Source organism: Opisthocomus hoazin, chromosome 6 (assembly GCF_030867145.1).
Source record: "Opisthocomus hoazin isolate bOpiHoa1 chromosome 6, bOpiHoa1.hap1, whole genome shotgun sequence".
NCBI classification, from domain to species: Eukaryota; Metazoa; Chordata; class Aves; order Opisthocomiformes; family Opisthocomidae; genus Opisthocomus; species Opisthocomus hoazin.
In genome coordinates this window covers 13,588,496-13,616,225 of record NC_134419.1, presented here as the reverse complement: position 1 = coordinate 13,616,225, position 27,730 = coordinate 13,588,496, and the positions used below count along the sequence as shown (strand labels likewise).

Below are 27,730 nucleotides of genomic sequence, written 5' to 3'. Positions count from 1 at the left end.
AAAAAATCAAGATGCCTAAATTAGTCTGGGAGCTGTTTCATTTTCAGACATAATACAGGCTATTTGGTCAAGGAGGTGCTTTGGAAAATGTTTTTCCCTATATTTGTTCCATGTCCCCTGACTATAAACAGTAGTTACTGATGATCAAGCAATGTAAATGGAGTAAAACACTGGTAAAACTTAGCTGCCAGCTCCCACATTTCCTAGAACTAATTGAAACATCCTTGTGGCTCACTTTGAAGAGAGAAACCAGCTCCCGATGCAGCACCCCTTGCAGCAATCCTGTCGTGAACAGCAGTGCAACACAGCGTCTGACCTCTGGACTTTGGTGGGGGATGTGCAGGTTGAAAACCAGATTAAAGATCTGCTGATCTGAGCAGGCTTGGATTTACAGGGATTTGGTGGCAGAGAGGAGAGGGGAAGAAGGTGGTAATGGCTGCCTGAGAAATCTGTAACACTGTTCAATTCACAGTGCAGGTGAAGGGAAATCTGCAGCACACAGCAGCATGGCTTCTCTACCTCCCCTGAAGTGAAACTTTGCATCAGGTTCTGTCAACGCTATCCGGATGCCACCGCAAAGGCATCTGAGCTCACAGCTGACCATGTTGAGAAAGAAGAATAGCAGCATACTGTGGGCTATTTTCATCAGGTTTTCTTCAGCCAATTTCATTCCTCTCATGCTATAAGATCACTCACAGCCGCTCAGAAATGCCTAATGAAAAGAGAAATAGTGTATCTGATTCCAGTCATTCTGTTCTAAAGGAATTAATCGGAGTCATCATTACCTTAAACGCTTCCATTCAGAGTGGGTTTTATGATGAGCTCAAGAAGAGTAAATGCTGTTTCAAACAGGTACCTCTATATATTAAATCAAACGAATGATAAAGTGCTGGCACTTTTTGGCTGTAATCCTGTTACTGCTTAGAGCCATTTCTAATGCAAATGAAGAATGATGTAGCAGAGCTATTTAGCAATTTTCTTTGATGGGCAGTGCTGACTGCTGGAAAGTGGCAGCAATGCAACTGCTCAGACGTGGAGTGCTCCAATATGTCTTGTAAGATTCCTTCCCAAATCTAATGATCACCCATCCCTCCTGCAATGTGTGGTCTCGAAACAAGGCTCAGCTGAGCAACACAAGCCTACCATCACACAGAGGCCAAGACACAAGAGCTGGGTCTAGGCATACAGAATTTCAGGAAATGTGCAATTTCTAGTGAATTCACTTAGGAAGTTCCTCTTCTATCTGTTTATAAAAATGCATTTGATAAGGATTTGGTCATCACTTGGTCATCCAGGACTCCCCACCGTGGGAGGGAGCATGAACTTACATGGGCAAGAATACACACTTGTGCTTTCTGAATGTCAGGGCAGTGCATCCAGAGCCATCTGGGAACCCTGACTGAAGGGCATCTGCAGAGCTCTGCCTTAGACTTGCAGGATGATACCTGTGCACAACTTAGCAAATGAAACCCTGCATGAGTTTTACAGTCAGGAAAATGGGGAAATTAAAGCTGATTTAATGTCCTGCAGTGCTTTAAGGTCTGTGGATGATATGCATTATGAAATACTAAATATTACTAATGAAATCTAACTGGAGGAAGAATAGTGGCTTCAGCCTTGGGAAGGAAGGTGGGCTTGGGAACTGTATCTCTGTCTAATAAAACATTGCGTAAGGCCAGTAGGAGGCTGTCATCAAGTAAGAGCATATGTATGAAATGTGGTAGATTATATGTCTGCTGTAAATTCAAGCACAGAAAACTTCTTCATAGACTTCAAACTGCCTAGACAATATGAAATGGTGCATAAACATAAGCTTCACAATGGAATAGCACAGGCTCTTTTCAGGGAAAAGAACGAGCCACATCTAATGTCAGTTTCTTGGGCTTCTTTGATGTTTGTGTCTCATGAACTTGGGACATGGCTCTGACTGGAAACCCCAAGCTACCAAGATACAACACTGCTGGCTGTAGCCCCGATCCCAGACATTCAGACCCAATAACACAACATCAGAAGAGGCAAAGTGTTACAGAGAGGTAGCCAGAAAGAAAGACCAGATGCCCATGCCTTCACTAGCCACCCCCAAAACAGAGAACAGCCATCCTGCTAACAGTATCACAAAGCAGACATAGTCCGTCGTAGGGTGTGCAGCTGGGGGCACTCAGAGACAGACCCAAACAGAATCACAGAATCACAGAATGGTAGGGGTTGCAAGGGACCTCTGTGGGTCATCTAGTCCAACCCTCCTGCCGAAGCAGGGTTGCCTACAGCACAGGACCGCGTCCAGGTGGGTCTTGAATCTCCAGAGAAGGAGACTCCACAACCTCCCTGGACAGCCTGTTCCAGTGCTCCATCACCCTCAGAGCGAAGAAGTTCTTCCTCATGTTCAGACGGAACTTCCTGTGCCTCAGTTTGTGCCCATTGCCCCTTGTCCTGTCACTGGGCACCACTGAAATGAGTCTGGCCCCATCCTCCTGACACCCACCCTTCAGATATTTGTAAGCATTTATTAGGTCCCCTCGCAGCCTTCTCTTCTTCAGGCTGAACAAGCCCAGCTCCCTTAGCCTCTACTCGTAGGAGAGATGCTCCAGTCCCCTCATCATCCTCGTAGCCCTCCGCTGGACTCTTCTCCAGTAGTTACTCATCTTTCTTGAATTGGGGAGCCCAGAACTGGACAGAGTACTCCAGATGAGGCCTCACCAGGGCAGAGTAGAGGGGAAGGAGAACCTCCCTCGACCTGCTGGCCACACTCCTCCTGATGCATCCCAGGATCTCATTAGCTTTCTTGGCAGCCAGGGCACACTGCTGGCTCGTACTCAACCTGTCATCTACCAGGACACCCAGGTCCCTCTCCACAGAGCTGCTCTGCAGCAGGTCCACCCCAAGCCTGTACTGATGCATGGGGCTGTTCCTCCCCAGGTGCAGGACCCTGCACTTGCCCGTGTTGAACCTCATCAGGTTCCTCTCTGCCCAACTTTCCAACTTTCCTTGTTGGTTCCTCCACCACTTGCATCAGAAAGTTATCATCGATGCTCTGTAAGAACCTCCTGGATTGCGAATGCCTAGCTGTGTGGTCTTCCCAGCTCATGTCAGGGTGGTTGAAGTCCCCCATGAGAACCACGGCCTGTGATTGTGAGGCTGCTTGCAGCTGCCTGTAAAAGGCCTCATCAACTTCCTCCTCCTGGTCAGGTGGCCTGTAGTACACACCCACAGTAATGTCACCAGTATGAGCCTGTCCCTTAGTTCTAACCCATAAGCTCTCAACTTGTTCTTCATCTGCCCCCAGGCCAAACTCAATGCATTCCAGTTGCTCCCTCACATATAGAGCAACTCCACCACCTCTCCTTGTTGGCCTGTCTTTCCTAAAGAGTCTGTAGCCATCCATGACAGCATGCCAGTCATGAGAGATGTCCCACCACATTTCTGTGATGGCGACCAAGTCGTAGCCGTCCTGCTGTACCTTCCCCAGCCCGAAGCGCACACTGCTACACACTTAGTGGAAGCAAAGCTATTTATACTGCTGCATCCCAGGGAAAAGCGAGACATGGCATTCTGAAGTCAATGAAAGCATCAATAAAACCACTTCCACTCGGATAGCAGAATGTCTGGAAAACTGGGCAGATCTTACTGAAGAAAATGGCCAGGAAAAAACCCTCAGAAAGTTGTTTTCCAGTCAAACTGACCAGGTTTGAAGGATGCTAACCAGTATTTTTGCAACAATACTTCACTATTTTGCTCAGATTTTTCCACCTGAGGGATGACTTTGGAAATGGAGAAGCAGGGCATGCTGAAATCCATATGTTGTGGTGAACAGCGATGTAACTCTGAGCTTTCTCCACAAGACTGGGCAGGGCAATCTGTCCTCAAAGGGCGTATTTACAAGAAATCATCAAAGATAAATGTCTGGTTTCCGCTTTCCTGATTGGGGTGGATGGTACTGTATGATTGCTATTTCAGGTCCTCAGGTTTCCTGCTGTTTTCAATACTTTGCACTTTAAACTGTGTTACAATTGACTTTGGCCATCTTTTTTTTTATTTATTGAAAAACACTTCCACCCATTTAACTAGTTAATGCTTTCACAGCCCTTTAAAGTTGTAAAGCACTACAAATTTAGAAACTGTTCTTAACAATCATTTGGACAAATGGATCCAGCAAATTGCATATTGATAGGAGTTTATGTTCTTTGCAGTCAAATATTTCCTCACTCGTTTCACGCAAAATTGCTTGGCCAAACAGATTTTCCCAAGGCGCTCTCAATAATGAATGTAACTTTCTTTTGTTTCTGACTCTTCTCCGAACCCATCAGGAAAGGGTAAAGCATAATGATAAAGGTCTGTTGTCTCATGTAACCCTCTGGGACTGTTTTCTCTAATATAATTGTTTGAAAATCAGCAGTTTTCTGCCAGGAAAAAACACAAGCCATTTTCCTTCCAAGTAAGACTGAAAAAATCTGAATGCCACAGAGCCTGCTTACTCATGCAACATTAATTTTTAAAAGAATCAATTTTGTAATCTTTCAATTATGGTTTATTGTAATGATAATAATCACTGAGAAATCATGTTTTTTTTCCACTGTTAGTGCTGGTGGCTGTCATCAAACCGCTTTCAGCAAGGCTGAAAACACCTGGACTAATAAACCAGGCATTATTTATTTATACTTTAGTTTTACTCATTTAGAAACATATTAAACATCAATTCCCTTAGCAGTTGGTGATGTTACAAAAACTAAAAGCAAATAAATTATAACTGTAGCACATAAACACCTAAAAGTCACTGCCAGTCTGGCCATCTTGTACTGCCATAACTGAAATGTACTTCAAAAAAGCCGAAAGAGACCATATGGACCTCGCACATTGCTCACACTACAGAACACATGACTTGAGTCGCTGTGTGAACACCTCCTGTGCTGGAAGCTCACAGAAAGGCTGTCCTAGCTCCAGCTGGGCAGCTGCATACCACATCCCTTTGCTTTTCACGCTGAAATCACTGTGCTGGGTGTTTGGTTCACTTGAGCACAGGCAAGAAGCATTTGTGATAGCTCGTATATACACATACATGTAAATTGCTGCATAGCAGCTCCAAGCCTCTATCGATGCTCGCCTATGCAGAGCTACACACTCCTGTAACAGGGAACATGCATTGCTCATACAGCAGGTCACGCCAGAGCTTAGCATGTAACAGCACAAGCACAATGAGTTCATATTATGTTCACATTTTACAATAAAAAGTGTACAGAAAAATCACTTGGTTTCTGATCAAAATCTGAGCTCCCTGCTGTTTTAATTCCTGTAACCAACAATCATCAATAAATAATCATGCACAGCTTCTGCACCCCACTGTGATATTTTGTTTTAAGTACTGGATGTACTGAGTTGGGATCTGCAACTCCAGATCAGACTTTCCGGTGTTCTGCTCCAGGATGGAAGTGAAAGAGCAAGCACAGAGGGGAGAGCTGCTCTTCATCAGATACCGTGCAGGTCTGCAAGCTGTTTCAAAAAAGATTGTGCCGAAAACAGGAGGCATGTTCGAGGCAATACGTTTCACAATAAAAGGACAAAAGGCTGAAAGAAGAAAGCTACACAGATGACATAGTTACAAACAATGAGCCAGGAAATCAAAGAGGAAAAAAATGTGGAAAATATCAGCAAAGTAACGATAGAGAAGGAAAAAAATATTTGAAGGAAAGCAAGAACACGCCAAATGGAAACAAGTATCCCATTAAAGAGAAACGTGAACAGGGAAGAGTTTGTGACTGAAGTACAGTGACAACATTACAGCCTGTGATTTGAGTTCACCAATCCAAATGGAAAAGTCAGAGATCGGCATAAGGAGAAGGCACAAAAGTTGAAATGTTTCAGGAACTGCTTGGGGCCAGGCCTCAGGCCTCACAGACAACGTAAGCCTTCAAACGTACTGAGCTCTCCTGGCACACAAACAGACTCAGACGGTAACCAGGCTCTGAACACCACCACACAACCATGTACACCGTGGCTCATAAATTCAACCCACCACCTAGCTCACTGGAACAGAACGCTAAACCCTACCTTTGCAAAGACACAAGAACTGTCGCCTGCATGGAGACAATCCTGGAGGTGGATGCACTCAACAACTCAGCTCGCCTCCAGCCTCACTCTCTCTGTAGCACTCCCACTGCGGCAGCCTGGAGATGCCTTAGCCTTCCCATCGGCTGTGGGCAAGGACAGCAGGGAATGGGGTAGAAAGGTGACACCCACAACCCCCTCCCCTCAATGGGGAAGGCTGCTCTGCCTCTTTGGTGGGGAAGCCAGGCTGTTGTGGACACCTGGCAGTGGTGAGTCTGCCAGCTGTATCTGTGGCTCTCCTCACCCCTTTCTGTCACCATCTTTACCTCCCACACAGGTCTAGAGAGCTCCCTGGGTATATAGCGGATACGACGCTGAGCAGTGGAGGAATGGCAGAAAGCCAAGTCATTCATTCACTCACTGGATAAAGAAATCAAGCTATTTGTTTGTGAAATGTAGGCAATTAACACAAACTAATTGAATATCACACTGTTAGACCAAAGACATTTTCTGTTGATGCCATTTCATTTAATACCTTGAAAAATCAACACAATTATATTTTTAATGCCTAGTTCATAACTACTTAATTCATATCTCTTAATTCTGTTTTGGAGTGAAATGGACTAGATGATATCATTCCCACTTCCACGAGTTTAGCATTTAAAGATAACATTCAACCATGCCTTTATGTTTAAAAAACATGCGAAGTACTGAAAACTGGAGGACAACCTTACTGCATCTTTAAAAATCAGTGCAGTCTGATCTGGATATATAAATACCAAAAAGTCTTCATTCTAATTCATGTTCTTGCCATTAAGATTATTTGGGAGCTCCATCTATGCATTCTTGAACTAAGCACTTTTAAATTTGAGCTCAATATCCCAACACAGAAAACGAGAGGCTTCTCTATCCATGTCAAAGCACTGTTTTTCTATTTGTTCTTGCATATTCCATGTCTGGATACAATAGAAAAGGAACTTGACCACATGCCTGGCAATACTACTCAGCTCTAGACAATACTAAAACAAAATTGCCACAGATGATAATGCATACATTTAACATTTCTCTTTCACCTAAAGACAGACAGTATTCTACTGAATGACTCAGTGTCAAGCTACCTTTATCTAACACATCAAACCTGAAGGACCTAAAATTATTTTTAAATCTTTTGTTCGATGTAGCCATGTTGCAAGATTTGACTACCTCTGATAACTTCATTTCAAAAATGTTCTTTGTGAAGACTATATGTACCATTTGATAAAAAAACCCAACTCGTAACCATTGGTTTTAAAATAGTCACATGTTGAAGTACATAGAGAGTGGACACAAACTTTACCGAAGCATGCAAATCTACAATTCTGTGCAACATGTTCTCTTCACAGGAAGTGCAATAGTATTGTAAAATGTAATTAGATATAATCTTCCATTTTCATTAGCCATTAACATTATGTAAAGATAAACTAAAGCATAATGAGTCTTTTCATTATCACATAATTGTTATTTTAATGGTTATATTACAAGCGATATAATACTATACATACTTCCACCTCTCATATTAGTGGGCAATTATTTTGAAACTTTCTATTACTATCTACCCACAGAGACCAAAGTATTAACACCACCATTTAATATAATGATGACCATGGTTTTGAAATCAATATGATAGCCTCAGGGAAAAATGTAATGGAATAATGAAGAAAATATTTATATTATATGCCAGTCTCAGTCCTGGTACACAGACAGAAGTTTAAGTAAAACACATGGAGCTGCTCTTGCTACTGCTATCCTGAAACTGGTCAAATACATATGAAACCAGTGGTTATTATCGCAAAAACAGAGGAAAACTTTTAAGTGATCCAGAATTAAAAGCTCGGAAGTGAAACTGGAATAAGCCTTCCCTGAATACATCATCCCCAAGTACCATTCTAAACCATATCCAGATATACCACCTGAAATACCCTATTTCCCACTGATAAACAAAGAACTGGCCTTAGTTACTCACCCATTCATTGCCTTTCTCCTAACCAATCAAAGCAGTGTGGCTGGGCAGGAAGCAGCTAGTGATTAGACAGGTCTAAGCAGTACATAAAGCTTGAGAATATCCTGAGGATATCCTACATAAAGTTAAATGAAGTTTCATACACGCAAGGCACTTCATGAGCAAGAGCCAAAATACCTCTAGGAGTGAGAAGGCTTTGGGTTGCCACTGCAGCTGAGAGTCCCTGGCAGGATCTGTACAGAGGAGCTGAAATCCAACTCTGTGCTTGGAAGAGGAGGTAAAGGCAATTTAAGACCATGAAATAAGCCTGGAGGAGTTAAGGACCACTGCTTTCTTCTACTCCAAATACGAAACATATTTCAACAGTGTCATCACTAATATAAAATCAGAGCAGCATGGAGAGAGCGAGCAAAAACCCGCAATGACAAAGCTCCAGCAAATACACAATTCTCCCTTGCTAAAAGAGAAAGCTACCCATGACAAACACTAGTCACATTTCTTCATGGGCTGGAGGAAGGTGTGGAAATAATGCTAAGACAAATGGACACAGGATAGGAAAACAAACAATACTTGAAAAAATTGAAACTAAACCTCTTCTTTTAGAGGAATGCTGCTTTGCAAATACTATTCAGATTGTTTTCTTTCCCTAATATTTTGATTGACTGTAAAATGTCAAGAGACTACTGCTAATTTCATGTAGAAGGTGGTGCTGGAACATTACCGTGTTTGGCTAAAAACAGGTTATAAAGCAGCAGAAATTGGTTCCATTCTGCCGTTCCAGACCATTCCAACCCAAAATTAGTACTATAAGAGACTGAAATGCCTTCATGGCAAGCATACAACATTCAAAAAGCTCTATGGGCATGAATTTCTGCACAGCAATAGCTCCTGCTTTCCCCCAGTGTTCTTTTCTCAAGGAAGTCATGTTGTAAAAAGAGGATAAATATTCCTTGCCTCACAAAGGCATTTTGAAGCTTAAGTGATATCTGCAATATTTTCAGAGATGCTCTCACGGAAAATGTTTGGGATGCTCTTTGGAGACAGGAGCACTAGTATCTCTAATGAATGTACTTCCAGCAAAAACTCTGCAACAACATATGGAGAGCAAACTGAACACAGAGCACATATTTCTGACATTTATCTCTGTTTTTATTGTTAAGATAAAACCATGCTGTTTGTTTCTTAGGATTTCATCTGCTTTCTTTCCTTTCTCTGTGTCTCATTCTACATTAGTGACATCATCCCCAGCAATTGTTAAAGTTTTGCAGCAAATCCTGTGCTTTGGAAGTTTTAATGAGTCATGTAGAGAATGTTATTAGGCAGGGAGTTCATGCCTCCTTTCCGTAACCAGCATGGCTATAGCAGAGGGGATATGCTTGCTGGGATGACTGACTTCTAAGAACAAAAGCAAAGAAAAAGAAGTCTCCAAAGATCAGGATGGGATAGTAAGAGCAAACTTGCAAAGAACAAATGTGGGCATTTAGAAACCTTTTCTTCTATTGCAGTTGCATGTTTACTGAATACTAATGTACTGGATAGGGTTGCTCGGGTTCTGAGACGAGCGGTGCCTCTGGTATGCACTCCCAATTGTACTGCATGCTACTGCCAACAAGCATTGCTTGCAAAATCTCAGAATTAGAGTGGCTGCATCTTTGAGCATATGTGTAAAAAAGTATTCCCCTTCACACCCAAATTAAGCTACACGCTGATCAATGTCCAAGATGCCAGACAAACTATTTGAGGACACTCCTCAAGATTCATAATAAATCCCCATAGTTGTAGTTATGTATTTCCAAACTGTTAAAGCTTCCAAAACCTGCTGATGATCTGAATGCCTGAGAAAAAGAATTGTACATGCTGCTCTTGTCCATGTTACTCTTTAAATGCATAGCTGCCTCACTGTTAAAAGCTCAGAGAGTCTGAGTATCACAGGAACTGTACAGGATGCAGCCAGCAATTGTTTTCTAAACGCAGGTTGTAGCACATCCCAATAGCACATCAGGTTCTCCGAGAAGCATGGCTGTGAATCCTGAGTCACCTTCAAAGACATGTGCTATAAATACACGTGCGCACATATATATATCTGTACAGTTTCACCATTCTGAAATTGCAGCCTGGATTCTTTATGTGGGAGACATGATAACAGACATAAATAAAACAATGTAGAACATCTGTTTTGTTTTTATAAGGGTAAAAATACATATTGAAGACATGCATAAGCAAGCATGTAGTTAACACTGAGTTCTAAACTAATTTAATGAGACACAAAATTTCACCACCTTCCCTCAGCTTTCCCTCCCACCTATGTGTATGAGGACTCACACAGGCTTGATTTCTCACCAATTGGATTTTCAGCGCAGTATTTGTTTACTAATCTTTCTACATTTTAAGGCAAAATACTCCAACATCAGTTCAGGCTAAACCGTTTCTACTTTCATATAGTTTTTCTTTCGCCAGGTTGCCTACTTGTTCAAAGCTTTGAGAAGATAATCTTTTCTAGACATCACAGAATCCCTAAGGTTGGAAAAGACCTCTAAGCTCACCAAGTCCAACCTCCAACCCATCACCACCATGCCTGCTAAACTGTGTCCTGAACTGCCGTATCTACACATTTTTTGAACACTTCCAGGGATGGGGATTCCACCACTTCCCTGGGCAGCCTGTTCCAATGCCTGACCACTCTTTCAGTACAGAAATTTTTCCTGATATCCAGTCTAAACCTCCCCTGACACAACTTGAGGCCATCATTCAGCGAGATATTTGAAATTAGTTCCCATATATCTTTTCTTTTAAAAGTCTTTTCTAGTAAGTTTTACTAGCTAGTGGGTGGACAGACGTACAGAAACTCTTCTCTATCTGAAGCAACAAATCACTGTGCTGTTTTATTCCCTACCTCGTACAGTTGCTACCCTCACTTGAGCAGCAACTCTGTAACACAAAATCTCCCAGTGCATCTCACGCAGTTTGATTGCAGAATGTTGTCTTTTGCTGAACACTGTAAATACGGATCAGTGCACTTCAGAGAGCTTCCATTAGAAAGCCCAGAGTTATCAGTAACCAACAGGTATTATACCAAAGTAATAGCCACACCGCATTTATTTTCTAATCTATTTAATGTATCTTAGAAAAGCATTGCTGTGTGACAACTGGTGACAAGCATAGACTTCAATGGTAATCACTCCACATTTTCAAAGACAACTATTTCAGCTGGCAGCAAAGTTGAGTTAAAAAACGGATTACTTTCTTTTTTTAAAAAAAAATTAGTGCTGTTCATTTAAAATTTTAAGCTTCTTTAGGAAAATCCAGATCTATTTTAAACACCGTGGTCTGAAAAATCAAAAATGTTGAACTATGGAAGATGATCCAGTGAAGTTTTTATAAACACCAAAGGCTTCATTCAAAATCTATGGCTCTGCTATTTTTTCCCTCCAAGACTTCTGTCTTTAAAACCATAAAATATCTTCAGCAGCAGCAGCAAAGCTGGAACCACTGCGATCTACAGGACTGCTGGTATATGAATCACGGGCTTACATAATCCTTCCAAAAGGTGTATCTTCATGGGATGCGAGAAAAGTTGAAACTGAATCTCATACACATGCACAATCCCAGTGTTGCTCATGAGAGGTATCAGCAACACTCTCCTGACCACAAAAGCTGCAGAATATTTACAGGACAGGATAGAAAAGGTGTGCATGTAATTTGAGAATACCAGTACTGTACAAAGATTTAACATGTTTTGTCAGGAGCAGAAAACAGATTCAGTGGCACTTAAAGAAGACATAATAAGTTAAAAGCAATAGATGATGGACTAATTCAAAGAACATGTGAAAATGCACAGTGATAAAGTAGATCCTGATTATGTATTTCTTGATTTAAATTATTAGGTAAAAAGAAATAACTCCACGGCTAAAGTCAGCAACCACTACAGAATCAATAGGTCTCTGAGCCCATATCAATCTATATGCAGTCACAGTTTTATCACAAAATGTTAGACAATATTGATATTTTTTAATAAAGCTTCACTTTACTATGTAATCAGTGTAATGTAGTAGGAGCTGTGTTTCTTAACAAAAGTGTTGGTGCTTTGTACAGCATTTACTGGCATGCTAATAAAAAATGGACTACTTCTATTGAGTTCCATCTGCCCAATAGAGAAGAATGTTCATCTTAATTAGGAAAATCTTCATAAAGAAATATAAATGCAGTTACTAATGGGCTGCAGGGAATAAATCTAGGACACTCAGGAACAACTGGTCTTTTACTAGGAAATGGAAGAGTGAATATAAACCCCAAAACAGCTGTTAGCTGTCCGGTGATTGACCACAAATAGCAATAGATGTTGAGTTTTTAAGTGTTTTATAATGAAAAATCTATTTATTTCATTAAGGTTTCATGCTTTAGACGCTTGGTTTTTCAGGTAATAAAGCAGTCTTAGCTGACAATGAAACTATTTAAACCCTCTATGAATTAAGATAGACAAGCCTATTAGCATTTTTTGAAGGAATTCATTTATAAAAAGAAAGGAGTGCCGAGCAATGGTTCAAGAAATATCCACCATCAAGCATCTGAAAAACTGTCACTTTATCAAACACATATTTTAGAGTTTTCTGTGATGCTTATAGGCAGTTGAGAACTTCTTGCTGACTTTACCGGCGTAGCAGCAGACTCTACATCACCATGATAAAGGCTATATTAAAATGTAAACTACAGTTCATTTTGTCCTTAAAAATGTTTCAACAGGCATTATACATTTCCTCTGTTTGAATCAGTTTTTCCATCATTGTCTTCCAAGAGTTCTGTAGTTTAAACATGCTGATATTCCCTAACTCTGCTCATTTTTCTTTCAAAATGAAATGAACTTTTACTCATCTTTCAGATTTTTTTTTCATAAAAAGCATGTTAATAGAAAGCATTGATGGGAAGTACTTTCCAAGTCCCAAAAGCTAACTCTGTGAGCCAGGTTCAGTGTCAATGTTCACAGCTTCCCAATGAAAAACTGCTTTCTGCAAGTATTACCTAACACTAGCTAAGATTTTATATTTTCTCTGAATGGCCTTGATAGGGAAACTAATAAGTATATGTAAGCAAGTGCAAAAGTGAAACTAGCACTACTCTAATATTTCAGTCAAGCCATCAACCAGAAATAAGGCATAAAACTCTGACAGCTTTACTACCTCAATTCACAGAGAGTATCACCAAATAATAGAAGTTGCAGCTACTTGAGCCTCAGAGAACGTAATTTATTTATTCATTTCAGTGACATTTTTACTAGACTACAGTTCATGTAGATTAGTCAGACACATCAAAAGTCACATATTAGCTGAGGTGAAGCTGTCATGACTGCGGTTGTCTAACAGTGTCAATCTGAACTTTAGATGAATATAATTTGCTAGCTCTAAATGACAGAGATATAATACAGATCTTGTATATCACCAAGGTAATAAATAATTAGTGAGCAAAACTGAGTAAAATAGCAGGTTGAGCACACCCCCCAATTTTGAATCTTGACGCAGAAGTCAGTGATCAGAATGATCCATCTTTCTGCCTCAAATGATAAAACAGCTTTCTCACAACCTAACACATAGCACCATCTGGCATGAACAGAGGAAACTAAGAACTTTTGGAAGAGAAGCACAAAAGCAATTTAATTTCTTTGGAATTGTCCAAGATATTAAAAAAAATCCTTCAGAAACGGCCATCTGACTGTGAATGCAGCTCAGTGAACCTGCCTCCTGTAGACACGCTTGCATAGCTTATAATCTCAGTAAAATGTTGTTGAACTGAATTGTTTGGTGTCATGGTTCAACCCCAGCCGGCAACTAAAGCACCACGTAGCTGCTTGCTCACTTCTACCCACAGTGGGATGGGGAGGAGAATGGGGGGGGTTAATGGGAAAGCAATGGAAGAGATAATAATAACAGTAATAATAATATATACAAAACAAGTGATGCACAATGCAATTGCTCACCACCCAATGAACAATACCCAGCCCATCCCCGAGCAGCAATCACTGCCCCCAGTTTACACACTGAGCATGACGTCATATGGTATCGAATATCCCCTGTGACCAGCTGGGGTCAGTTGTCCCTGCCGTGTCCCTTCCCAGCTTCCCACACACCTGGCAGCATGAGAGGCTGAAAAGTACTTGACTGCCTAGCAACAACTGAAAACATCAGTATGTTATAAACATCATTTTCATCCCAAATCTAAAACACAGCACTACACCAGCTACCAGCAGGAAAATTAATATCCCAGCTGAAATGAGGATGTTTGGGTATGGGATGGGTGTTGTCACAGTTAAGAGAGTGTGTGTGGAAAGTCAATTCTTCATCAAACCAGCTGGGTTTCAGAACATTATCTCATGTCTCTTAACAGGAATTTTAGGATCTCAGAATACATCTCCCCAGCGAAGCTCAGCAGGCTCTTTTCCGTAGCTGTTTATACGAAGAGTGACTACAGACACCAAGTTAAGCTGTGCTTTGAGCAGTATCAGCACATGCATTACCAGCTGTTTGCTGGGGCTCAACATCCTCCACATGCAGTGGGACAGGAGCGGTCTGATCACACCATCAGCCTTGAGAGGGGACGTGGAGCTGTGCCATCAGAGGCACCACATGGACGTGCAGTGCTGAGCGGTCAACCTGAGATGTTTGTAGCATAAACACGAATGGAGTCTGCGGTCTGGTTTCACTGATACTAGAACAGATTTATTTCATCATTGCTTTTTGAAAGTGACTTTTAATGCAGACTGTTTTCTAAATGATCCTTAAAAGACACTCCTTTCTTCCTCATCACCTTCACCTAAGGCAATAACATCCAGTAGCATTGATCTATTTGCTGCTAGTTTTCATTAATTTTACCCTCCCTAAGGGTGGTGCAGCTTTGGTGCCAGCTAATTAAAACTTATTTAGGGCTGTTCAGTGCACTTTATCAGACCAGAATTAGCTCTGCTTTTTTAATGCAGACTACAGTTTTCTCTGTTATTACCAATTAAATGTTGTATCATATTGCATTATATTTCCAATGCATGGCAAAGATACAGATGGCTTTAGAACCACTTACCTGCACTGAGGCACACACAAAGATGCCACATTTAGTAATTGCCTAATGTTTCTTTAAGTTCTTTCACTTGACTTGATACATAGAATATACCAAAACATTAGTGAAGTACTGGAAGAATCTGCCAGCTTTATGCTCCCTCTAGGGAAGTACCAAGTAAAACGCATTAATGAAAATTTGTAAATGTCTAGCAATTAATATTATTTATGTACAACAATTATTCAAAGTGGATGAGCATTCACCACCTTGAACTCAAATGCTTCAGTAATGAAGAGTCTCAAAAAGAACATATGTCCTCGAGATTCGTAACACCGCATGCAAGGTTAATTCTCCAGCATGGATAGCCCATATCAGAGGGTTTTTTGCAGCACTGTAGAATTAAAAAATGCTTTATTGTGGAATAAAAAACCTTGTTTGTTGGATGGTATTTAGAGGCAATTCTTCTTTCTTCCATGAACCAATAATAAACCATTTGTCAACATCAAAGCTGTGGGTTTTGAACCTCCACTCAGTGAAGTCAGGGATGAAGCTCTCATGCCACTGGTGTAAGACCAGAGCATCTCTGCAGTAGAGAACTGACTGCAGCACATACCTGTTAGCTGCTTCTCATAACATCCTTTAAAACTTCAGCACTACTAGGATGAAACTACTGAAAAGCCCCACTAATTACCTAAAAAGATGGTACATCAAAGACTAGAAATAGGAAGCTCATTAAAGGCTTGACAGACTAGAAATCTGTTGCGATCTTACTATGCATTAGTAGCATACACTGTACATAAGGACAGTATTTTAGGATTAAACTAAAATAGATACAGTTACAATCCACTCAGTACATTTTAAAATGAGTTGAACTTGGTTTCCTTCCAGAATTTTTGCTGGGAACATGCTGAAACAGACCTCTGTTCAATCTAATATTGCAAGCAAGAGTTGATGTTTCTCCGAGGAACCGAAGGAATATTTGGCTGAGGAACCTGAGTCTGTCTCAGCATCATAACAGTCTGGCACAACGTGCAAAAGTCTTTTCATCACCCACTAATCTCTCGTGCTCTCCCTTTACTGCTTCCACAAATGCCACATGCCTCTGACAGCCTCATGACCCTCCCTAGAAACAGCACACGGGTCCTGTGAATTGAAGATGTTACAGAAAATGAAACAGTTTCCAAAACTGAGGTCCCCTGATAAGTACGGAACTGCAGGATGTTTTCTTGTGATACAGAAGGTGTTGGCTGGTGACACCACCATTGTTTCCCTTGTTTCTGGCTGACAAGTGCACTAAACGATGTTAAAAAAACTGCTTAGTATTTGAGGTGGAAAAGTAGGACTAAAAATGAAAGCTGCAGTAGATACAAGGATGTTATCTGATTGCCATTGTGAGGAGCGGGGTGAAGGGGGGTGTCACAATGTTAAAGGGTGGCTCCTGCAAACACACTGGAGTGTGGGTCATGACGCAGGCTCTTTGCAATTTGCCCCTGTTCGCAATGTGAAAATTTTAGTTGTTGTAACGGATTAATGAGAAAGAGATTGGACCACTTTGGCATTAACATCTTAAGAACTTTGTTCATAAGCATTGGGAGAACAGAAGTTCAATCTGCCTTTGACACGGAAAGAAGCATTTGTATTGTGTTAATTGAAAAATAATAAAACCTTGAGATGTGTCAATTTGTTGAAGAGGAATGGATTAGGCTGGAGATGAGAATACTTTGACATCAGATGATGAGATATTTTGATGGGATATACTAAGGTCTGCTCTCACAATAAGGATTTTTATGAAGTGTTGTAAAGTCACTGTGACCTGACTGGCTGTTAACATGGAAGAGTCATAAATACAAACAAATTTATGTTTAGCAATGCAGTAATGTACTCATGATAATATTTAGCTCAATTAATATGTAAACCGGATGACTGGATTATTAAAGGGCATTTTTGAAGAACGGATCTTGCATATTTTCTTGATTAGCCTCTGTTCAGCAGATTGTTCAGTTAAACTAAAGAAGCCATGATAACCTTGACACCTTTATGATATATAGGAGCTCCCTCTGACTCCAGAGTCACAGCAGCGACACATGCATGTGGTGAACAAGCTGAGGGGCAAGTTCTTCCCTACGTTTCAACACTTTTGAAAAAAGGAAAAATCAACTCTAACGAAGTTTTGCAGTTTAATAACAAAGTGAATCAAGAAGGCTTGAGAGAACAAGCTCTTCTACTTCAAAAGCTAAGTCAAAAGTTCAGCCTAAATTAATTTTTGAATATCTATATTTTTAATTTGGTAAGAATAGCTACAGTCCTTCACAACTGCAAATTCATGATGTGCAAATTCAAAAAGGAATACTAAGGTACAGCAGTGGTCTGGAAACTCCTTCATAGTTAGCTCCATTGAGTATGCCTGACAGGTGCTCTTCCATGCCAAAACACAGACGATCAGAATTTTTGCAGTTCAGTTACACAATCCTGTAATATGTGGTCTGAACATGCTAGCCAAAACAGTGACCCTCACACTTCCATCTCCTTACAGCCCCCACTTGAGCAGCACAAACACACATTCTCAGGCATGGAAAATAGAATTTCAGCATAATTTTGAAAATTATGACAATGAGATTTAGGTAAAAACCTAAATCTATTAGAGTATCACTGATAATCCATTTTCACCAAGAAACAGAAATAACACATAACCCTGAGATTTGGACTTGAAGAACAGCTACAGTGAATCTCAACAGAGAAGATAACACAATATGCAGAGTTATCCTGAGGTTGTGCATTTGGAAATGTTGTTTGTGTAGGATTATGCTATTCAAATAAAATGTCAATTTAATCAATAGTAAATTGAGCTGAAAACAACACACAGCTTTGAAAACGTTTCAGGAAGACATCCAATATTTTTGGGACTCAAGCCAACAGAAATGGAAAGAACAGAAGGTAGCGTAGGTGGGGTAAATGGGGCCTAGCTGCTGCCTCATCAAGTGCTTATAACAGTCAAAACCATATAACAATCCATTAAAAACGTGTCTGGGGACTTATTTAGTAGCTGGCATCCAGCATGGACTTCTCTCATGTATCTTTTGTCATAACTGTAATTGTTCTTCACATTTAGGACTTACCGGTCTTTTCCTGTCTCCTTCTTAAACACGGCATCACAGTAACTCATGCGCTTTTCTGTTGTCACATAGATTTTGGCAGTTGGGTAGCTGTCAACAGTTTTCTTCAGCATGTTGTACACAATGCCATTTCCATCCTTCCTCATGTTTCGAAAAGGTCCCCAGATCACGTAAACAGTATTGTTGGTTTCTTTGAAAAAGTACTCTGGATTCTTGAGTAGGAGAGGCACACTTGTGTGAGAGACCACTCTTATGGTTGTCCTCTTCCCAACATCCTCCTCGTAGCCCTTTGTGGGAGCATTGTTCATCCTCCATATGCAGGAGGACTTGTCTATCTCGGCTCCCACCTTCTGGCCAGCCATTTGTCCCGAGTTTGAAACAATGGCACAGAGGTCACAGTTAAGTTGTAGAGGCTGGAAGAAACAAAACAAAAACACTGGCAATTCTTCCTCTGTAAAATACGAAGACTGAAAATTCAGTTAAAAGAAAGATGAGCACAGCCCAACAAATTGATAGCAATGCTTCTCTTTAAGAAAACCTAACAATCCCCATGTGGTAGAGCTGGTAGAAAACCCTACCACTACAAAGCTCTGAATGCAATCCTTTTTTAGTGAAAGAGGTGGCAGCTCCAATGTTTTCCTTTGTTCTCCACCTTGCAAAGTCAACTAGAAAAATAATAATTCCTTATTTTCCTCTAAATATTACTCCTTCTACTAGAAAACAATGAAAGAAAGAGGCAGCAGAAAACAATATTTAGATCAATGCCTTTTTTCTCTTAACAAGGTGTTGTCAGCAACAGGAAAAAAAAGTATAGAAAAAGTAATGCTGGAAATGTAACTATACACTGACCGTGTTTATGTGTCTGAATTAATAGTTCCCAAGTTTGTGACAGAAATCAAACATGAGATGTAACTCTAAAAAGCAATCTAGTTGCATGAAAATCCTGCAGTTGGAAAGGAGACGTAGACAGAGGAACACGTTGTTGTCTCCAGAGAACAGTTATGATCCATGAAAAATGAGAGGCAGGTGGACTGGTGACAGGTGAACTAGGAACTTAATACTGCGCAAACTGAAGTCAAAGACAGTATTTCCTGAGCACGTTCTAGGGTATTATTTCTCCAGTATGAATTGAAAACAGGAACAGTTATCTTTCTAACAGAGATATAGGGAAGTACCTGATGTTCTGTTTGTCAGAGTATAAATAGTAAATGTTTTTTGGTTCTTTTGTACTGACAGACTAAAAGGAAATACCCTGTATTTGATTGTATGAAAAGTTTGGTTAGGAATCTAAATCAAATGAAAACTAGATCCATCAAAAAAAACTACAGAAGTCTGTCCAGACAACAGTTCATTTACAATTTTTCATATGTTCACAGACTTGATCTTCTGTCATGCTCCCAATTGGGAGCCAGTGATTCCAGTTTGATGTTTGTAGGGAATAACGCCCGTCATGTTCTTTGGACATGCAGCCTGACAGGATGCTAGGTGCTTTTCTGGTCAGACTTGTGGTTATTTTTCCCTTCAAAATCACACCTCATTTAGCTGATGTGGATGAATATCCTTGCTACATTTGACCACTATAAACTTAGGACACAGTGGCAGACAAAACATCAAATTTCTTTCGTAATGGTGCATACTATAATGACAAGAGATAAACATCTGAATAGAGCCAAATTATAACAGCTAAAATATCTCATCTTTGGGAGACAGATACTGTACAGAACTAAGGTGCATCCTGCAGGGCTTCTGCAATAAATCTCACAATTGCAAAGGTTGGATTTCTCTATGTGAGTGGGTCACGAAAACATTTTTTCCTCATTTCATCAGGAATTAAAGATGCCTGACTGCATGTAAAAGCATTGGCAATATTTCCTTTACAGAATACCATGTATTTTTTTATAGCTGTTGTAGTTTTAGAGAGCTGTCCTGCATAGCACTCTGACAGCAGGGATGAAATCCCAGGAGATGCAGCTGAATACAACAGTCTTTCTGTTTACCGCTTAGTTACAGAAATCCTCTCTAAGATACATTATGAGGACGTGGCTGGGTGACCTAAACAAATCCATAAGCATAACTCACATCCTAACATGAAGTGAATTGTTAAAGTCCCACCAGATTAATTTACAGATTTTAGGGCAAACTTTCAGACGAACAAATGCTGAATACGAAACCAACAGATAGGAAAAGCCATTCTGGTTAAGAATCTGGTCCCATTTAAATCTGTCTCAACCTCAGTGTTGGTTTTTGTTTTGGTGGTTCTTTATTTTCCCCCACAATATTCTTCCTTCTCTGTTAAATGGAGCCGCCCTCTCAAATTTGGAATAGTATGATTTTCTGACCTTAGTTAGAAATGCATTGCACATTTTCTATTCACTGAGTGTAACTGTTCTGCTCGAATAAACTGAGTACACTCACTCCTGCAATTGTGTCCCCTGGTTTTCTAGCTCTTTTGTTGTGATTCATTTATCTTGTTCCAATTTATAAAGCACTTTCATAATATTGAATGCCTGCACTAGGTCAACATATAATCTGCTCTTCTTCAATAGAGGCAGAAGTTTAACCCCTCCCAGCCCTATCTCAGTATAAATATTTTTTACAATGTAGGGAAATTTTACGTGTCCTAATATGCATATTTCCCAACAGAGATCCCAGAGAGATTTAGGAGACTGGCTGACTGACACCCATAACAGGCATTCCACTGACTCCAGAACCATCCACTGACTTCAGTATCTTTTGACATCTTATCTTCCTCAATGTATGAGAAAACACACATTGATATTCATACGTTGAATCCTCATACGGACACAGGCTGGCAGCTTGTGATGTTGGTTGATAAGTGTCACAGACTAAAGGGGCAGACTAATAATACTAATTATATTAATAAAAGGAGAATAATGCAAAATACACAAAACCGATACTGAGTTTCCCGGAGTTAGGTGCTGGGTGCTGGCATCCGACCAGGAAGTCCCAGACTGGCATTGGCAGTAGATGGGAACTGGACTCAGGAATGCACGGATCAGGATCTGGATCAGGATTGCAGGCAGGACAACGAGCAGGGTCCTCTCCAGAAGCTGGCCACGGACAAAGAGAGTAAGACCCTCGTGATCCCCAAGCTTTAAACTGAGTGTGACGTGCATGGCATGGAATACCTCGCTGGTCAATACAAGGTCACCTGTTCTGTCCACCCCTCACCGCAAGCGCAACCCTTTACAGCTCCTCACTTGCGAGACCTAAGAAGTCTACCGGTGACCTCGGCTGCTATAGTAATAATTATAAACAGGGGCCTTCTTCTGCATTCCATTCCTACCACTAGCTCAGTAATACTATAAACATTAGGTGTTACCAGCTTTGGAGCAGACACTGTCTGTAAAATATGCTGCCAACTTCAGAAAAATGCAGTGACTCAGAACAACTCATCTGTAAGGGAGATTCACTAAATAGAATTGGTTCTGTATGAGCCAAAATCAGGACATCCACATACAACAGCTTTCTCACTTTGCTTATTTAACGTGACATTCCTGTTTGTTATTACACCCTAGCTCAGGTCCATACCTGAGCCATCACTTTAAGACTCAAAAACTGTTCCAATGTATCTCCTCTGCCAGGTGGCTCCCACAGGAGCTATTCAGGCACAGGGATCTGGGTGCCCGACAGGCCGGAATTGGGAAGCACCTGGATAGCTGTGGCTGCTACTGAACTGGGACACAACTGACAGCTCCCAATGACCCTTGAGGAGTAGGAGTCATGTGCTGTTTTCCCCCTCACCCCATACTCTGGAGCCCTACATCCCTCATACTCTTTTCCCACATGCAGAATTTTGGCTGCAAGGTTGCCCACGATAGCCCTCACTTCTATGAAAAACTAACACTTTCCCATTTAACTTGTTATATTTTTTGTATTAAGGATGAACAGAAGCAGAGAGACAATTCTTTCACACAGAGATGGGAATATGAAGAGATTAAAACTCGAGAATGAAAAAAAACGTGCCTTCTTGGTGGTCTGTTTTGCAGTTAACAGTAACTGTTTACAGGTGTCCACATCACAAACACCAGGACAGCAATTAAACACTAACTCATCAGCAGCTTTATCAGAGAAACCAAAAATGGTTCTGGCAGGCTGGCCAGGCTGCCCTCTCATCTGTAGAGACGGCCCAGTAGCGATGGGATTGATACAGATTGGCACCCTATGCTGTTACTGTTTATGCTCTGTGGACCAAGAATGTCAATTCAGGGGTTACCTGTACCTTTCACAACGTCTTCATTCACTTGCATTGTAGATACACAAGCTAAAGAAAAAATACAGAGCGCCATCCACTTTTTCGTCTCTTTTCATGTATTTAGACACGTATTTCACCTCTATACAACATGGGGCCCGAGCTATTACTGCTTCTAGAAAATGATTCATTTTGTCACTGGCCAGAAGGATGCAGAAGTCCTCAGCAGAGCAGCTGGGCATGATTCTGACCAATTGTCCCATCTTTTTCCTGAATGATACATTGCAACTGTTGAGGAGCACTTATATTTTAATCAGTAAAGAAAATGAAATGTCTGACCTTTCCACTTCCTGTGCAAGCTTACAGACAATAGAAAAGATAACTAAAAGCGTGAACTAGAACTTGCAAAACAGTGCTGCTTCTCTAGCTAAGAGAAATAGCTGTGTAATAAAGGTCACTTATCAAACAGTTCTAGTTATAAAATCTTTGCATTTAGCACTGAAGTGGCTTCGCAGAATCAAAGGTCAAATCATTAAATAACAAAAACAGCCAGAATTAGAAAAGGTCACAAGCAAATCAAACTAGAAGCAGGTCACAAAACATGATTCTCTTCCACAGACTATTTCGATACTTGGAAAATTGGCTACTTTCCAATCTGAAACAACTCCCCCATCATTTCAAATGGCTCCACCAAGACAGTGAAATTCCAGTTACAAGACTGTTTGTATGGGTCGATTTCCCAGTGGAACAGGTCCCGGATCACCAAGTTTCCCAGACACGGACCTGTAGGTCCGCTGAAGTCCCAAGTGGGGATGATCTCAGGCCAGGTCTCAATCTCCTGGCCAAAACTGCCGCACAAGTAGGTGGAGTCCAACAAAACAATGTCTTCATAGGCCAGTCATGTGCCAACCTGCCGTCTCAGCAGAGACTGCCGCATTCACTCTGCAGTTGGACCAAATCGAGCTCAGGACCTATGCAGATGTAATTTACTGTAATGAAAAGCTGAATTTCTCTCGCGACTTCTTAGCACAATAGGCCGGTGGTGCTCTGGAGAGCTCACTCCAACCACCAACTCTGCTTCACTCTGTGAATCCCACAACTAATCATACAGATAGTCAGGAAATTCAGATTAAACTTCCCCAATTGTTACTTTAACAATATGATTGTAATTTTGTAAATTGGACGCAATGCCCATTCACTACATAATGAGGCAATTATTAGCAGCTCGCCACATATTAATTTGCTCCTTTAATGTTGAAACAAATGAGATCTTTTCTTATAATCATCCTATTTGAGTGAATTCTAACAAAGCCGATTGAACAAAGCTCCAGAGAGACTTTCTTTATTTCAATGCCATTTATTCTGCTACTCTTCTTGGATGTCTTTAGAGTTTGAGAGGATACAACATTTATAATGATGCCAATAGGGAATAGATTTTGCCTTTATTCTTCTTGATGTTCTTTTGAGGTCTTTGAAATGAAAGGTACAAGAGAGGCATTAACCGTCTGGCATTGTTTTTATTGCTTTTCTCTAATTTACAAGCCAAAAATGTATTTTAATTTTTCCTGTGCTTCAATGATGATTAACCAAGCTGGTTTTATCTACACTTACTCACTTTCTTCAGACCTCTGACTGGGAGGAAAGACTTGCCAGGCTTCTCTAAGACAAAATTCAGCATATTTAAAGAAAAGAAAGATAGTACTTGTGTGTTCACCTAGCAACAGCTATCAATTTAATACAGCATTCAGAAGTACTGTATATAAATCACATTATACAACTAATATCAAGCAATAAAAATTAAAAAAGATAAAAAAACCACAGCTCTGATTACCCTGCATTTGTGGTTGTGCCCCCTTCCCTCCTGTGGTAGTGTTGTGGGTTTTTTAAAATTCAGCAGCTGATTTTGCTCCTAGCCCCCAGCATCACACCTTCTCTGAGCCCCCAACAAACATCTCTGTCTTCATAAAATTTAATGTTAAGATTTCATAAAGATTTTAATATTCTGGTTTTATTTTTAAATAAGCCCTACGCCAATATGCATCCCATTTCCAAATAAATAGATTATGATCTGCCTTTTCATAAGACTGTTCCTGAGACTGAAGTGCCTGGGATATTTTATTTAGATGACTGTCACTGATACGTACATAAGTGCTAGCAGAAAGTTTTTATTTAAATTGAATGAATCAGAAGGGAATGCATAGAAGCCACATAATGGGACAAATCTTGCAGTAAGAGACTGCATAAATAACTGTCACTGAAATTCTTCCTATGCTCACTGACCCATTTGTTACGGAACTGCTATTCTTTGATTTGCAGCTCATGTTACAGCTCCTTAAAAGGGCTGCATCAGCCCTTTGCTTGGACAGGTATCTTGTGGATTCCTGATGTCAGCGGTAAAGACACAGAAAAGGGAAGGAAGCTTGGACTTTGGGCAGAGGTTGAAACTTGCATGCCAGAGTCTCCAGCACCATCTAAACTTTCATTTGGCAAGTCTATTTTTGAAAAATTTTAGCTTTCTTCCTCCTGGAAAAAGAAAAACCACAAACCCAAACCTTGCAAACATGAACCACAGTGCAAAGTGATGCAGTGTCATCTTTCTCACTTTCAAGACAGCTCCAGCTACTCCATGCCAGCTCGTACCTCTTTCAAGATACAGCAGAGCAAATGCTCACCAGAATGTTGTTGGTTTTGCTGCTGCTATGGGGAACAATATAGGCAGCTTTGAAATAAGGCAAGAATCAAGTACATCTCATGATACTGAGAGCTGAAAAATAAACGTCTCAAACATATCTGAGAAAACTCTGAGTAGCAACAGAGTCAAGTATATCCCCTGTAAAGAAGAAAACAGAAAAACAGGTCTTTTATATGTTTTCCTCTAATATAAAGCAAAAATTCAAAAGTCAAAGATATTACACCTCTTGATAATCCCATAAAATAAAATTTGAGTAAAACGAAGTCCAGCTTGATCAGAGTATTTTAACTTTCTGTCTTTTGAAAACAATATTTAAATGGTTTTCTAAAATGCAATTCAAATGCTCCTTCAATTGAATATTTTTCTGTATCATGAAAAGCTTAAAGCATGGTAGCTCACATTAACAGAACAGTCACTTTCATTTTTTCCTTTCTTCCTGATTTCCAGCTCAAACTTCAATGAAACCAACACCTTTTAAATAAACCTACACTAGTATTTTCTTCTGGAATTATAAACTGTTGTAAGGTTCCTGATAGCTCTATTGGTAAAAACGACTCAAAACCAGAAATGTAGTGGAGAGTAAATAAAGAACAGGAGAAATTGTCCTGTCTCTGCATGGAGGGTTAACGAAGGAAAGAAGCTGTCAGATTCAGTGTTTTGAGCACAACAGAAAGCCCCAGCAGAGGCAGAGCACTGGAGGACTAATGGTCAACAGCCCTGCGGGACTTTGAGCATGGAGAAAGTGGCAGGCAAAGAAAGTTTTGCCCTAAGGCATTGCCTGGAGGATGTGCGAGGACCTGTCCCGCGGGTGCACTCTTGCTCAGTTGAAGTCACATTTTAGTCGGTGTCTCAGTGGGCTGGTGCATTCTCCTCTCCCAGTGTACAATGGCAGACGAGATGTGCTCTTCTTAACGTGAATGAAAAACATCACAAAAGCGGAAGGAAGTAAATGGAAGCAGGATACCAACAGAGAAGAGAGAACAGAAAAAATTCAGAGAAGTGAAACAGGGTATGAAGAAGTAGAATATAGTTAGTGCTTAAAACAGACATGTGTACGGGGAAAGAGGATTTGAGAAAAAGTAAAATACTGATATATAGCCAGTAAGATAAACCATGATATTTGGGAATGAAATCTAGCAAAAGAGAAGAACCAAAACACCTGAAGACATTTGTTAAGGTATAACTAACTGTTGTGAAGAAAGCTTTATCAGACGTGTCAATCAAATAACTCAGCATTAGGCAGAGAGAATAGCTTTCTTCCTTTAAATTGCAACTGCCCAAGCAGAAAACAGATGGAAACAGATACATTCACTCCAGTATACAGTACTGCAGCTTGTAGGTAACCAGAAACCCTGACTTCTGCAGGCATTCAGATGTCTGCAGTTCCAGATCCACCTAATTAACTCCTGAATTGTGGGAGGTGGGAGAGGAAGAAAAGCAGAATCTTTTCTGGTATATAAAATATCAAGATAAAAATACCAGTATACCCAAGCACATATGTGGAAATGTTCACGTCAAACACAGTTGAGGACTGAACGCCTAACCGTTACGGAGGGATGCAAACTCCATCATAGACACACTATACAGCAAGTTCACAAGGTAGGCACTAAAATAACATTCACTCTGAAAAACAGCTTATAAACAAGTAATTTCCCAGTTGCTCAGAAAAGAAATCCAAACAAACTACATTAGTTCTAGAGTACCCCTAAATTCATCCCAGTGGTTTAGCTGATGACCATAAATAACCAGAGTGTTTGTGACAGTCCATCTATCACTCATTTGCAAACATACAGTCTTTGAAATATCATGGCTTTGTAATAGTTTAAAAGCCAGGAATTCTTCCAACTGAATGCTGAATCCAATAAGTCAATTATCTTAACATCCACCACATTGCTCACTTGCCCTCGTTAGCATGTGATGACTCTTGAATTTTCTGCACAAGTTACTGAAGAAACACAATTTGAACCAGACACTGTCCACCAAACTTCATAAACAACTCCAAACACAACACAATCCACTGCTCTTAACCATGGCTGCCTTTTGTCACTCTACAGCAAAACTGTATTTGCAAGTGTATTTGTTACCAGCAAAACCTGTCCTCACTCGATTCAGCAAGTTATTGGTATCATAATATTTAGGTTTACTTTATCTTCTGCAATTCTCTGTTTATATTGCATTTCTCTGTTTTTTGTACATAGCAGTAAGGAAGATAAAACTTGTTTCTTCTCTATATAGGCATATTTGCTCAGCAAACAACACAAAACACAAGCAGGTAAAATGTCACAACTCAAGGAGACATAAAAGGGTAGAACGTACTGGTAGCACATGGACTGAATAGCAAATGAATCACAGTATGAAAGGACAAAAACAATTTCTCACATCCAACACCATGTATGGCAGTAGAGCACAGGTAACCTATAACACAAAATCCTTCCTTAGACTGGACTTTAGAATGACATCCTTCAAGGCAACCAAGACCAAAAGGACTCTCTCCACAAAAGCTGTTTTTTCCTTCAAATAATCAAGTATCAGTGCAAAAAAAATAATGAGGATTCTTCACTATGAAGTTCCCTACTGTAAGACTATGTCTAAGGAATTCTTTGTCACAGATGCAAAACATTGGTTACTCTGCAACC

General features: G+C 40.4%; 1 protein-coding gene across 1 annotated transcript in view; it reads right to left on the bottom strand.

Annotated features, from left to right (window-relative positions):
* ST6GALNAC3 (ST6 N-acetylgalactosaminide alpha-2,6-sialyltransferase 3) overlaps positions 1–27,730 on the bottom strand; it is a 232,240-nt gene that overhangs the window by 61,233 nt on the left and 143,277 nt on the right. Inside the window, exon 3 of the mRNA XM_075424725.1 lies at positions 18,193–18,602. Within this exon, the coding sequence (XP_075280840.1) occupies positions 18,193–18,602 (410 nt within the window). The remainder of the gene's footprint in view (positions 1–18,192; positions 18,603–27,730) is intronic.